The sequence below is a fragment of the Acanthopagrus latus genome, chromosome 1 (genome assembly GCF_904848185.1).
Source record: "Acanthopagrus latus isolate v.2019 chromosome 1, fAcaLat1.1, whole genome shotgun sequence".
NCBI classification, from domain to species: Eukaryota; Metazoa; Chordata; class Actinopteri; order Spariformes; family Sparidae; genus Acanthopagrus; species Acanthopagrus latus.
The window spans coordinates 32,331,394-32,344,727 of NC_051039.1; the positions used below are offsets into that span (position 1 = coordinate 32,331,394).

Sequence of the window (13,334 nt, forward strand, 5' to 3'; positions counted from 1 at the left end):
AATTTTCACAGTAATGACTACACAGCACTTTGATCGAGGAAAGTTATGCAGCAAGTGGACTTCACTGGGTAGCCAATAATCACATTTTTCTTGTAGCCTTTGAACCAAGATGAAGGTTAATTTTCTCTAATGTCACAATGTGCCACATCTTGATTTTTTCATTTCTTTTGCCTGCTTCTTGTAGCGTTTGGATGTAGATCTTCTTTCAAGAGAATTTATGAGGCTGAAGAGATGTCTCACACAGGACTGTTCACTTGATGACAACACATGCATTATTGTTCCTACTTATGAAGCTTTAATGAACAGCCACCACTTGATTTGAAGCTGAAAGGCAGCATTAAACTACAACCAGAGTGATTGAATCAATTTAAAAATGTTTACTCATACTTGTGTTTGCTTCAGTTGGTGTGTTACTCTGTGATAACAACTGAACTTAATATGGTTGTTCAATCAGTGATTTGTCTATTGAATGGACTATTATTAAATTTTGTACCCACATTCATGTCCCCCTCAGAAAATCTCTTAAACGTATAGAGCCTGTACAATATATCAGTTTGCCTATATTTTTACTTGATAATGGCCCAGAGATTATAATACTGAAAAAATATGCTTGGAATAATTCATTACAATAATTCCCAGTGACATTTACTGATGTTATTTTAGACAATCAAGTTTATTGTTTAACTGTAAAGGATCCTGCCTCTGGTTAATATCTTTGTCAATGACTGATAACCACATTTGCAGGATCATTGCAAAAAAAGAAAATGTGTCAACCAATATATTGATATTGGACATTTTTACTTCCTAGTATCAGAATCAGTCCCCTAACTGATTTTTGGTCAGCCTCTACTTCAGTAACTCCTTTACTTTCTCTAGTGCCATCATCAGATCAAACCTTTAATTTGTCCAGCATTTTGGTTTATGACAAAGCACAATCAGGATGAGAGAGCAGAGGAGTGCAATGTCCTGAACAGGATGAAAGTACACATGCACACGGGCATATTCGTACCTATGATGCAAAAAAGATACTTTAATGAATAACCAACATTCCTCGTAATAGTCATCAAGGTACTGAGGGACAAAACAGCTCACAGGACTCTGATAGCACACAGGCGTGCTCTATCATATCCTAAATTACATTTACCTATTGCAGGAGGAGCAAATAGCCATCTTATTCATATCTAATTAAATAGTCTTAAAGTCTTAAGTCTTCAAAAGGTCAGCAGCTAAAGTTATACAGTATCAGTGTATCAGTGTACAGTGTATCAAAGAACAACATCCCTAAAAACAGTCAACCACCATTCTTCATATTAATGACAAATAAATCCAAACTATTACTTGATTATTATAACTGATGGTACACATAGCTGCTTAGCACTGACTTCAGGAAAAATCACCCCTACAAAGCAGTTCATCAAATCCAAAAGTGTGTATCTGTTTGTGTCTCTTCAAGGTTTAATCTCCAACAGTGTCAGGTGTCAGCACAGTATAAGTCTTGTAAGACTGATTGGCTAAAATCTCTCAAAGAATTCAGTAATGCACTGTGTGATATGAATAAACACAAACACACACACACACAACCATACAATGTGCCTTGGACATAGGTGTGCTGCGAAAAAAATGTTTTCCTGACGCTAATCAGATGATTAGCGTCAGGAAAAAAAACGTTTTCGCAGCAATATCAAGCAATGTTTTACATCCAGAACTGGTGGGCTCAATTCATTTCCTCATCTTTAAAAATGCATTGTTTGACAGCAAACATGCTGACTTACTGCAGCAGGAAGGCATAGGTAGAACCACAGACATATATATATATATATAGACGCCTCATCGAGCGCTGGACCATACGTCGACGTCGACGCCATCTTGGAGGAGGCAGATCCACCCCGTGAACTAATACAAGTCAATGGAGTGAACTTTATAAAGCTCACTTCTACAAAGTGCCATAAGTTAATGCCTCTCATTTACACATTCACACATGTACGGATATATTCAGGAAACAGATATGAACCAAAAACAACATCTGTACGTTCTCTGATCATTATAAACATGAACTACTCCTTATATGTTCGGTGTAAAGGCCTGCACCAAACCATTTTATAATGTTTTTACGAGTGTTTATAGCTGCTAATGTATGTAACGCTGTTACTGTGATGATACATGACAGTTAAATATTTAATCTGTGTCCGCAATAACCAGATCCTGACATGTATCTGTCGACCATAATGTCAACTTGTTTCATTAAATTTAAGTTTTAATATGGAAAACTGACTTCATAACATATGAATCAGAATCAAAAATACTTTATTGATGCCCGATGAGGAATAGCAGAGTTACAGAGACTCCCGTTCAAAGCCAAGAATATGCAGAAAAATAGTGCTACTACCAATAATAATAATAATAATAATAATATTTTTTTTTTACTACCATTAAATATTATTGTATACATTATCATATGTTATAATGTTCTGTCATGGAGTATATCTCTATACTGCTGAAAAAAAGAAAGCAGGCTCAATGCTGCCTCTGTTTCTTATCTTGATTTGCAGACTTTGTTAATTTTTTTGTCACCATGATTTTTATTATTAGTACTTAGATCATCAGAAATCACTGTATTTATTAAAGCAACATTGGTGCATTTTATTCACACAGATGTCACGTTTACATGTCAGGATCTGGTTATTATGGAAGGATTCAATATCTAACTGTCATGTATCATCACAGTAACATCGTTACATATGAACGTTACAGATGTTGTTTTTGGTTCCTCTCTGTTTCCTGAATATATCCGTACGTATGTGAATGTGTAAATAAGAGACATTAACTTATAGCACTTTGTAGAAGGAGCTTTATAAAGTTCACACCACTGACCTGTATTAGTTCACAGGGCGGAGCTGCCTCCTCCAATATGGCGGCGACGTTGACGTATCGCAGCAGCGGGCCACGAGGCATCTATGTATATATGTCTATGGGTAGAACCACTAACTAGGTGACAAAGGGCATGGCTTCTTCAGGGCTGATTATTAATTTGCAGTAAGCTAAAACTGAAATGCTTTGGGTCAAAGTTTCAAACAACCAGTGATGGACTGAACCTAAGTAAAATTCAGTCAAGTACTGGCCTCAAATTAAGTTTTCTGTTACTTTACCTGAGTACGTCCATTCCCCGCTACTTTAGACTTCCTCTCCACTACATTTATTTGATACATTTAGTTAGTAGTTACTTTACAGATTCAGATTATTCACTGTTTACAGGCTATTAATTGTGACATGTTACAATTCAGTTAGCGTTGTGGTTTGAACGTTGTGTGAGAGGAAGCTGCATCAGAGCCAAAGTAGAACATTTTAAATTGGTTTATTTCAACAGCAGTCTGACAGAAAAATGACTGATAGCGATATTTGGAAAAATGCTTAAAGTCTGCCTAGGTCAATAATCTACCAGGTCAACCCTAACCCTAACCCTAACCCTACCAACATTAACAGTGACTCTGTTTCCATGGTCCACTCAGCCTGCATGCACAACAGCACGACTCTGGTCCTGGCTCACCTAGCCTTGGTTAATATTATAAATCACACCAGTGTTTTCCCTGCCTTGACATGTCAGACAAGCTGTCTGTTCTGAGACAGGTCGGTTAGAGCTAAATGTTTTCCTAGGAAAACAGGATTTCCTTCAGGACTTCCTCTTTAAAAGGAAATATTCCCTATACAATAAATTATCCCACAATCAGCCAGTGCACAGGCGGTATTTTGCTATTTTCAAATAATTGAGCTGTCCCTTAAAAGTGTAGATCTGAGTAACGGGGCTGTCCAGCTCCTTCAACATGGCCGGTCATCGTTAGACTCGGGTCCTCTCCTCGGGCAGTGGTCCGTTCAGCTCGGTTCGGGTCATTTTCAAGTGAGACAACTGTCGAAGGTAACACACGAAGTCTAAAACCTGACTGACATGTTGAAGTTGTGTTACAGGTCTTTAGCAAACCTGCATTTCACCTGCACTTATTTGAAATCTTGGAGCTCATAAAGGACCGGTTTTAACCCAGACAACAGACGTATTTTTCACATGCAAATCACTAAGACTCTGCCGTTGGTGTGGCCAACAGTGGACCGAGCAAGAACCTGGCTGACAAAAAAAAACCTGATTTTACACATGACAATAAACAAGATATAAACTAGCCTAAAATAACTACTCGCCTGGTGCCCTGTTGAATAAATAGGCTAATCCTGACTGTAACCTGCTAGCTGTGTCAACCCCAGATTGTGCCACCACCCGTCGCTGGACGCGTCATTTCTCTCGGTCCCCTCTTGTGTCTCGCTGGTATGTAGACGGCATCAACAGGTTTCAGCTGCATAAACTAATCCGTGTGCAGACTGACTGTTTTTGAGACACTTGAGTGTCGCGGTTCCGTCGGAATACCACAGAGCGACAGGTCGCTGATACCGAGCCATTAGCGGGATTCACACGTATGTCTTGTGTGTGCTGTTGCTGTAGTGTCGTGTTAATGTTACAGCACTAACAGGCATGGTGTGTCTGTGCTTTTTCCCTCTTACCGTCGGTGGTCAGTTGGCTCGTGTTCAACGGACAGCTCCCAGGTGCTGAAATGCTCCCAGCTTAGTGTCGCCCTGCGTGAGACGGGACGGAACGGCGGCTGTGATTGGTCCGTGGGAATAATCATTGTGATCAGCTATTGGCCATGCAAGATGTCAGTAGGACCGTTTCTGCGTAAATTCAGGGGAATGTGGACAAGAAGCTCCTCTCTGTACAGTGTGGTGCTGTGTGTGATGATCCAGGGTTCACACGGTGCTGCACGAGAACAATCTGCTGCTCGGCGCCAGCTAAACCAAGGAGAACCGAGGAGAAATAAGGGATGTCTCAGATGTCTGTGGGGCTTCTGACCTCGTCCTCAAAAACATATTCGCTAAAATAGATGAAGCGTGAGCGTAGGCGGCTGTAGCTCGGGGATAGAGCCAACGTCTTGTTATCAGAAGGTCGCTGGTTCGATTTCCTTGTACTGCAATGTTGAAATTCGCTTGAGTAAGTTACGAAAACTTAAAATGCGCCTGGTGGTGTTACCACGTGATTGACATTATATTAACCTCATACCTTGTATTTGCCTGGGTCAAGATTGTGCTTTCATGTGAAAGTAAAAGCGTTATTAGCACAATGCACTGAGTGTGTTGTGTGGAGTTTTAAGTTAAGAACAACGACAACAACAACAACAAAACAGAAGGATTGTTTACATTGAGTGTTATGTCACTCAAACACACACACACACACACATTCCTGAGGTCTAACAAATGTGAGGAGATGATTTCCTCCCTGGTGTTTATAGAGCCATTTTAAAGGATATATCTTGTTTAACTATGCTGCATATCTAGGCATGTCACCACCTGCCAATTGAAATGGTGTGACATGATAGACCATATTCACACTTTGGCCATATTCCTCTGTGGACATTAGGGTGGTAAACTCAAGTCTGATACTGCCATGTTCCAAGTCTAATAAGCATAGGCAGAAGTACAAAATGTTAGCATTTCATGCTCCCTGATTGATCAGCAACTAAAAGGGCAATAGATCAGAGGGGCCATATTTCAAGATTAAACCGCATAATTGATAACCCACAACCTTGCATTAAAAAATAATTAAACAATTAAACGATGGTAAACATTAACTTTGATATTTTTACATGAGAGATGAGAAAAGTGTAAAATATCAGTACACAACTTGTGTAGTGAAGTGTTTTAATTCTGACATTAGCTAATGGGTTAGCCTAAAAAACATGTTTTATCTTTAGCTATGGCCATCTGTCCCTCCAGACTGTCACTATCCATCCATCCTTGAGGCTAACTAAAGTAAAACCACCAGTTATGACTCCTTTTAGAGAGGTACTTATGTTATAGTCAGTGGACAATTTGAGGAGGGATGCTATGCAGTACCCCATTTCAGCAAAATAACTCTAAAATGTATCCCCCTGGTTAACCTGCTATGCCTCCTCTCCATCCCATAGTAGCAGAGAGAGTGTGGGGACAGTTGAATATGTTAGTCTAGTCTGCCTGACTCATTGATGATCTATGGCCCTAACCATGGCTTTGAAACCAAAAGAAGCCAACAACTTGATTGGATTTTAACAGCTTTACAAAGTATTGAGCTGATTAACCAAAAACAACAGTCTCGTGATCTAATTGTGAAGACAGCTATTCATTATTTTTGCAGTGCAGTCAGAACACAGTATTTCAACCAGTTTTTAATTTGAATGATCATCTTCAGGATGTTAAGAAAAGTTCGAAATTAGCGTGTTAAGTCTTAAAATGCCTTGAAACAAGCTATGTCTGCTGACATTAAGCCCAGCTGGGTCATGATATAATGACATCTGACAGCAGACATTAGGTAATTAGAAAATGTGTCACAATCATTTTCTTGTAATTAAATATGGCCTGTGTCCCAGGAATTTTTTATTTGACCAACGACAGAAAAACTATAGTCAGTACACATAAAAAGAACAGACTACACATCTCGACATGTCCCAAAACACACCAGTGGGCCTCAGCACACCATTTGGGAACGTCTGAGCTATGGTATATTTTCTAATTAGTCTTTAGCTTTTACATATCGAAATGCTGGCTTTGGTAATAAGTACATTTAATAAATAAGGCAATTTGAATTGCATTCATACCAGCAATGGTAAACTACAATAGTAGCCACAGCTGCCCTAGGGCAGACTGACAGAAGCATGGCTGCAATCCAGCACCTCCAGCCCCTCCGACTACCACCTCAAACATGCAGCAGTCAGACACATTCACACGAGGCAAGGTGGGTGAAGTATCTTGCCCAAGGACACTACAGCCATGACATAAGTGGCAAGGGCGGGATTGAACCACCACCCCTCCCAACACTGGCCAACCCCCCATTCAGGCCAGTAATATTGTGGAGGAGTTGTATTTGTTTCACTTCTTTAGACCACGTTCTGAGTTACAACTGCCCATTAGTTCCAATGATAGCCCATAATATGGGGGTATATTTGTCAGTTTGTAGAATGCAGCACACCGCTATACAGGAGTCAACAGGCACCACACTTTGTATTTCTGATTGTGTTATCTTTTGGGGTTAGGGTATGAAGCATCAGTGTTAAACTAACACACAGAAAATAACAAAGACCAAACATATTTAGATTTTAAATGCAGGTGTGGGTGCACCTTTGAAAAGACTCAAATGGTTCATATGGAGCATGTAGTGAGTGAGTGGTGACAAGGGGGATGAAGAGACAGGTGCAAGTCTGGACAAGATATATGGATTATGAATTAGACATCAACTTTAGCTTTGTAAATCTATTTTCTGATTAATTCTTACCTAGTCTGCTCATTAAGTGCATATATTTGAAAGTGTGGTGATGATAAAAATGAGTAACCCTATTTGACTGACTACTTAATGTAGTGGGACAAGGACAAGTTATGTCATAGGCATGGTACCAGTGCATTCAGAACTTAAATAATGTGCACATTGATCCTGATTTGTATTGTCTCAAACAAATGTCCCACTTATTTCACCTTTAAAAAGCCACTTTGGCAACCAATTAATTTATGAAAAAATAAATGTATTGATGTGTAACCATGTCTGCCTAAAACAAAAAGGGGAAAGTAAAAAAAGGCTGCCCGTATTCTAGAATACTCCAGAATTATACTCCAGTTAAGATGCACACTTATTAGCAATTTTCTTTATGAAGAGAACACATCAATATACAAAATTTTATTACAAAATGAAAATTCGTTCTACATGAAAATTCCAAAGTTATACATTAAAATTGCTGCAAACCTCTTCAAAACTACAGAAAACCCCTGGTAGTAAAAATGACAGTGAAGAAACTGCACCACTAAACAGAAAACATAAGCAGTGCTTCCAGAAACAATACATTTTTAAAACTTTAACAATCTGCTGTTATCCACTGCCTCTACAGGAATTTAATCCCTTCGTATTATCACAGGAAGTCCACATCTGGTTGCCTATTTAGATAGCAACAAGGATCAAAGATGTAATAAAGCCAAGCTGGGCATAAAAATGTTTTTCAAAAAAAAAATAAAAAAAAAATCATGGGGGACTAGGTGACAAAATAAAAACTAAATCCCTGAATTTGAAAAGGAACCTGTTGATATCTAATAGAGGCAGGCCAATGGGGACAGTAGGCTACACCTGTTGGAATCATCCACACACACACAAAAAAAACAAAACACATCTGGAGTTAAGCTGAACAATGCATTGCAAAATTCACATCCTTTTAACATATATAAACGCTTAGTCATCATCTTCATCATCATCATCGTCCTCATCGTCGTCCTCCTCTTCCTCCTCATCGTCATCATCATCATCGTCGTCATCATCAACTGGTTCGGTTTTCTTGGCAGAGGGCCTGCCTGGGCCGCTCTTCTTACCCGCATCACTCTTTCCTGAACCACATTTGGCTCTATAGACAGCAACATCCTGTTGAGGAAAAGAGAAACTTTATGCAGCCTCTTTACATCAGGGTTAGGGTTAGCACAGTTGGACATTAGACAATATAAACTGTTTCTCAACCTTCCCTATTAGCATGACAGTAGCTTTAGAAAAAAAAAAAAAAAAAAAAAAACCATCAAGTTTTAGATAGACCATGTTGCCTGTTGGTGCAATGCATGAATACTAAACAACTTATACCTTGTCATATTTTTCCTTCAGTTTGGCAGCCTTGGCAGTATATGGAGCCTTGTCTTTGGGACTCTGTGTAGACCACAACTCGCCGAGCTTCTTGGCAATATCACCAATAGAGATGCCAGGGTTCTCCTCCTTGATCCTGGGACGGTGGTCAGAGCAGAACACAAAGAAAGCAGATCTGGAGAGACAGGGGCTGTGTTAGTTACAAAAATTCAATATCCCCCCCCCCCCCCTTTTTTTTTAAAGTCATCAAGACTTACGGTGGCCTTTTGGGTGCATTGGGGTCCTTCTTCTTCTTCTTGCCCTTCTCACCTTTAGGTGGGACGTATGATTTCATCTCTTGGTCATAGCGAATCTTGTCGTTCTTCGCCATGTCCTCGAACTTAACCTTCTCCTTGGGTGACATGGTCTACAAAAACAGAAACCATAAATTTATTGTCCTAAAGAGACAGACTGTGAGAAGACTTTCTATTCAGAAGACATCTGGAATGATGTCTGCAGCTCAAGTTGCATTTATGAGACAACCTATGCAAAACTGAGTCCTTATGAGGGTGCCTGCACATAACATTTACAAGTTTTCATCTCCCTACTATCAAATTATGGACATGGAAAATGACTGATTCACATCAAGTTAATATCCGTGTCTGTTGCACTTTTGTTGGCCAACTGCCTCGCTTTACCGATTCACCTTTATTTAATTAAATAATAAGGAAGCCCATCACAAAAAAATTGAAACAATTCAAAAGCTGTCAGTAGCCTTCATGACACTTTTTCGTAGTCGCGAGGCTGATGTCAACTTACCTTCCATCTCTCGGAGCATTTCTTGGAGAACTCGGTGAAGGCTACAGCAGCACCAGGGTGTTTCTTCTTGTGCTCCTCGCGGCAGGTCGCCACAAAGTAAGCATAAGAGGTCATCTTGCCTCTTGGTTTTTTGGGGTCCTTTCTCATGGTTCCGATTGATCTACAAACGTTCCAAAAATAAAATAAATGCCAATATACGTTCAACCTTTAGTTTAGCCTGACATTAATATCACTTAAATATGTAACTTTTCGTCGTAGTTCTAGTATCGCAATAACATTACTGGGACACAAACCGGGCAAGCAGACGCCAAGGGGTGTTTTAAGGCTCTAATCGGATTTCTACTTCACCGGGACAAAAAGACTGGCCACCATTTTGTATCTTCCCGCCGAAACTAAATGCGCCTAGCGATTCTCCAACAAAGTTACAGAAGGCCTTTACTTTGATTATATCCGATCGCTATTCTGTCTTAACTAGAGTAGAGCTGACGATGATAGTGAATTTAAACCAAATGGCTATTCGTTTCAAACTTGTGGAAGCATGCGGGAGCTATCGTCGTGTAGCAGGCTGAGTTACCAGACCAAATGGCGTTGTAACGTTAACGGCATGCTGCGCATATTGTGAGACACTCTCGGGTCACTTTAACGCTATCGAAACAGACATCACGGTTTAGAGCACTACTGTGGGCAAACCAAACTCCGACAGTTTTCTTCTAGCCGACTTTTAAAGAAAGTTGTGATTTACGATTAACGACAGAATAGGCTTTACCGGTAAAATATATGCATAATTATGACATTTTGCCTTCGCCAACAAAAACGCCTATGAGCACACCACTGACTTTTACTGGCAAAATCAGTTCAGTACAACAGCAAATCAACCAAAGCTTACCTGTTCTCAGCAACACAACCCGTCAACGACTAAATGAGGAAGAAGGCGCAACTGTTTTGTCAGTGTCTGAGAGGCCGAACTAACTTAACTACAAGTACTCTCACAACTCCTCCCCTCAGTCAGCGGATTGGTCAGATTTATTGGGCATTTATGTTTGAATTACGTGTGCCGGAAAGACACAGCGTGGTGATTGGTTGCAGTAATTGCCATCAAGGCATCAAGTTTGTCTGCATTAATAGTCTCCTGATTGGTTGGATTGGGCTTTTAAACATAGGGCGCGAAAGGGCCTTTGTTTGCTACGAGTCAAAATATGTTTATCAGTTGGTGTGTGGCCGGGAATTCGTGTGTGTTTGTCGTGCTTGTTGTATAGATGAGACTGTCAGCAGCACTTTAACAACCATAGGACCCCCACCCCCACCTTTTTTTTTTTCATTTTTCAAAAAACACAACTCAAACTGTACTTCTTTGTTCAACTTAAACGTCCTCATTTGTTTACTGCATAGATGACTGGCTGCTAAACTGAGATGAGCTCCTGATGTGGAATTTCCCTTCCATTTACAACAATGATCAAAAGTGCAAAGTCGAACTAATTATGAGTACTACTATGAATTTTTTGCATTTCTGAATATACATAACTCACAATATATTGAAAACCAATAATCAATATTATGAAGTCCAATGATAGATAGTGTGATCTACAATCTTTTGGGGAAAATGTAGACCTTTTCATATTGAGACAGCCTGTATTAAAAGACAGCAAGTTCTTAGTATTGTTTCTTTGCTGCAAATTATTGATTTGAGAGTTTGAAGATCTCTGGGCTTTGGATTGTTTCTGTGTTAAAATGAAGAGACTCTTGTAAATGGAGGAATTACTCACTTTAGCTCAATTACATCATGGTTACAGTTGTGACTATGCACCACACATGAGGAAAGGTGCATTCTGGATCAGCAGTAAACTGAGTTTAGTCTCATGTTCATGGCTTGAAAACTGTATTGCATAATTGATGTGGTGTCTTCTACCCAAATCTGTCCTAACTGATAAATCAATCACCCAGATATAATGAATCATAAATATGAATCCATGAACAACAGCAACAGTGTTTGTTTTTTTCATCATTGATATGACATAATAATGCAACAACAATTAAAGTGTTCACAGCTGTTGCACACATTCTGATTTCCATTGCAATAAAAATACAGATTTGCAAAAACACTACAGCTCCTGTGTGTTGGTAGGGTAATAATGATTTATATCTACTGTCATCAGCATGAATATAGACTGTGCCATGTCAGTTGTGCTGAGTGACTGGATGTGCCAGAATGGTTGAGGATAGACGTATTCACTGGGGCTGCTTGGCAATACAGCCTGAATATTATGACTCATGTACCTTCAGACTTGGGCTCGGATAGAATTGAAACCTCCAAGCGTTTGTCGGCAGGGAGAGCAAAACATCCGGGATAGAGTCTTTTTTAACGGGGGTCCGGGAAATTTTGAAAATTGGACTGTTAAAGATGCAAATTCAATGTAGGAAAGGAAGGCCAAGCGTTGGGGTCCTTTTGGTCATATTTTAACCACATACAAAACTAGTATTCCCTCACTATAGGCCTACAGAGAATGTTTGCGTTAAAGATATTATAGCCCGTAATAAGACCTGTGCTGCGTGCATAGGCTATTAGAGCAGGTAGAACATTCCCTATTATAATTTCTTTGCCTCATTGTCTATCTGCATTAGGCCTATTGTAGGCTTTGTAGGGTATTAAGAGAAAATAAATAATCATTTAACAGAGACTACACACCTAGACTACACCAACGACCACAATTCTGATTTGATTTACCACATGCACCTACTCTGTGTCAAGGTGACCTAGAGGTTGAATTCACGGCGGGACTGCTGAATCTGGGCAAGCAAGCTAGCCCTGCTCCTCCTCAGGGTTTGGGGGAGATGATGTCTCACTCTCCACGCCTTCTTGTTCTGGGTGCAACTTTTTTTTTTCCAAAGAACCTCTGTATATCCATAATAACTAACTACTATAAACGCTGCAATGGTACTAAACAGTAGGCTAATAGACATTATATATAAAACTATGGTTAAACAGTTGTGGGTGGTGTTGTGAATAGTAACTACAGGCTGTTGTAGTCGCGGCAGGTGTCGTCATCAAGAGGCGTACGCGGGAGCACAGCGACGCATGTGTTGGGGGTTAAGCTCTACTAGAGTCATCGGCAAGTGCAATGAGCCCCGATCTTACATCATGAAGACAGGCAACGGTGCAGTGCTGCGACGCAATAGAAGACATCTGCAGGCAGTTCTGGAGTCTGCTGATCATCCAGACCAGCAGCAGCTGCCGCCTGAGGAACCTCTGCTGTAGCTGCCCAGCAGCCCTCCTTCTGCGGCTAGACCCAGCCACAGAGACCCTGCTTATGTCCAGAGACTGAGAGATCCACCCGTGGTGTGTTCACCTCCCCAGTCACCCCCACACAGGGCTGTGACACTCGCCTTCACACTGTTCCCTGTTTCCTAAGTAATTCTGTTGTGAGAGATAAGTGGAAAAAAAAGAGTAACATTATATTATGTTCCTTGGTTAAAGTTATGATCCACATGAATAGAGTGTTATGTTTTGGGTAAAATCTGATAATTGACAGGATGAATAAGAATTGTATAAGCGCCTGAAATCACAAAAAAGGTAGTGCTGATGTAACACATCGACCACCCAGAGACTGCTCTGCAAACTGTTCACACTTATTATAGGAACAGCAACTGTTGAACACAGAATAATCCCCACGTTGCTGCGGACGGAGGGCAGTCTACCAACAAAGTCCAAGAGTGGAACTGTTACGTTCATGTTTATCTTTAGTTGATGTGCTGTACATCTTGTTTAATTGTTGAGTTTCAACCTTTTGAAAGGGGGAGATGTTGTGAATAGTAACTACAGGCTGCTGTAGTTGTGGCAGGTGATCATCAAGAAGCGTACGCGGGA

General features: G+C 40.2%; 2 protein-coding genes across 3 annotated transcripts in view; both read right to left on the reverse strand.

Annotated features, from left to right (window-relative positions):
* Positions 1 to 5,241, reverse strand: part of wdr17 (WD repeat domain 17) — a 43,823-nt gene extending 38,582 nt beyond the window's left edge. The window contains exon 1 of one of the 2 annotated variants that reach the window (XM_037092645.1): positions 4,543 to 5,237. The gene's annotated coding sequence lies outside the window, so the exon portion shown is untranslated. Of the gene's footprint in view, positions 1 to 4,542 lie in introns of both variants that reach the window. The other variant, XM_037092650.1, reaches the window with a different exon arrangement.
* Positions 5,242 to 7,719: 2,478 nt separating this feature from the next.
* hmgb2a (high mobility group box 2a) lies at positions 7,720 to 10,514 on the reverse strand. Its single transcript, XM_037092813.1, has 5 exons — positions 10,359 to 10,514; positions 9,473 to 9,632; positions 8,932 to 9,080; positions 8,675 to 8,849; positions 7,720 to 8,464 (listed from the first exon to the last, which is right to left on the reverse strand). Exons 2-5 carry the CDS (start codon positions 9,617 to 9,619, stop codon positions 8,279 to 8,281), a joined length of 657 nt encoding a protein of 218 aa, XP_036948708.1. The 5' UTR covers positions 9,620 to 9,632; positions 10,359 to 10,514; the 3' UTR covers positions 7,720 to 8,278.
* Between the last annotated feature and the right edge of the window lie 2,820 nt (positions 10,515 to 13,334).

Excerpts from the sequence above, each read along its gene's own strand:
- hmgb2a (XM_037092813.1), bottom strand. The coding sequence starts at position 9,619 with ATGAGAAAGGACCCCAAAAAACCAAGAGGCAAGATGACCTCTTATGCT. Across the intron at positions 9,081-9,472 it reads AATGCTCCGAGAGATGGAAG|ACCATGTCACCCAAGGAGAA; the intron begins GTAAGTTGACAT and ends CTGTTTTTGTAG. Across the intron at positions 8,465-8,674 it reads TGAAGGAAAAATATGACAAG|GATGTTGCTGTCTATAGAGC; the intron begins GTATAAGTTGTT and ends TTTCCTCAACAG.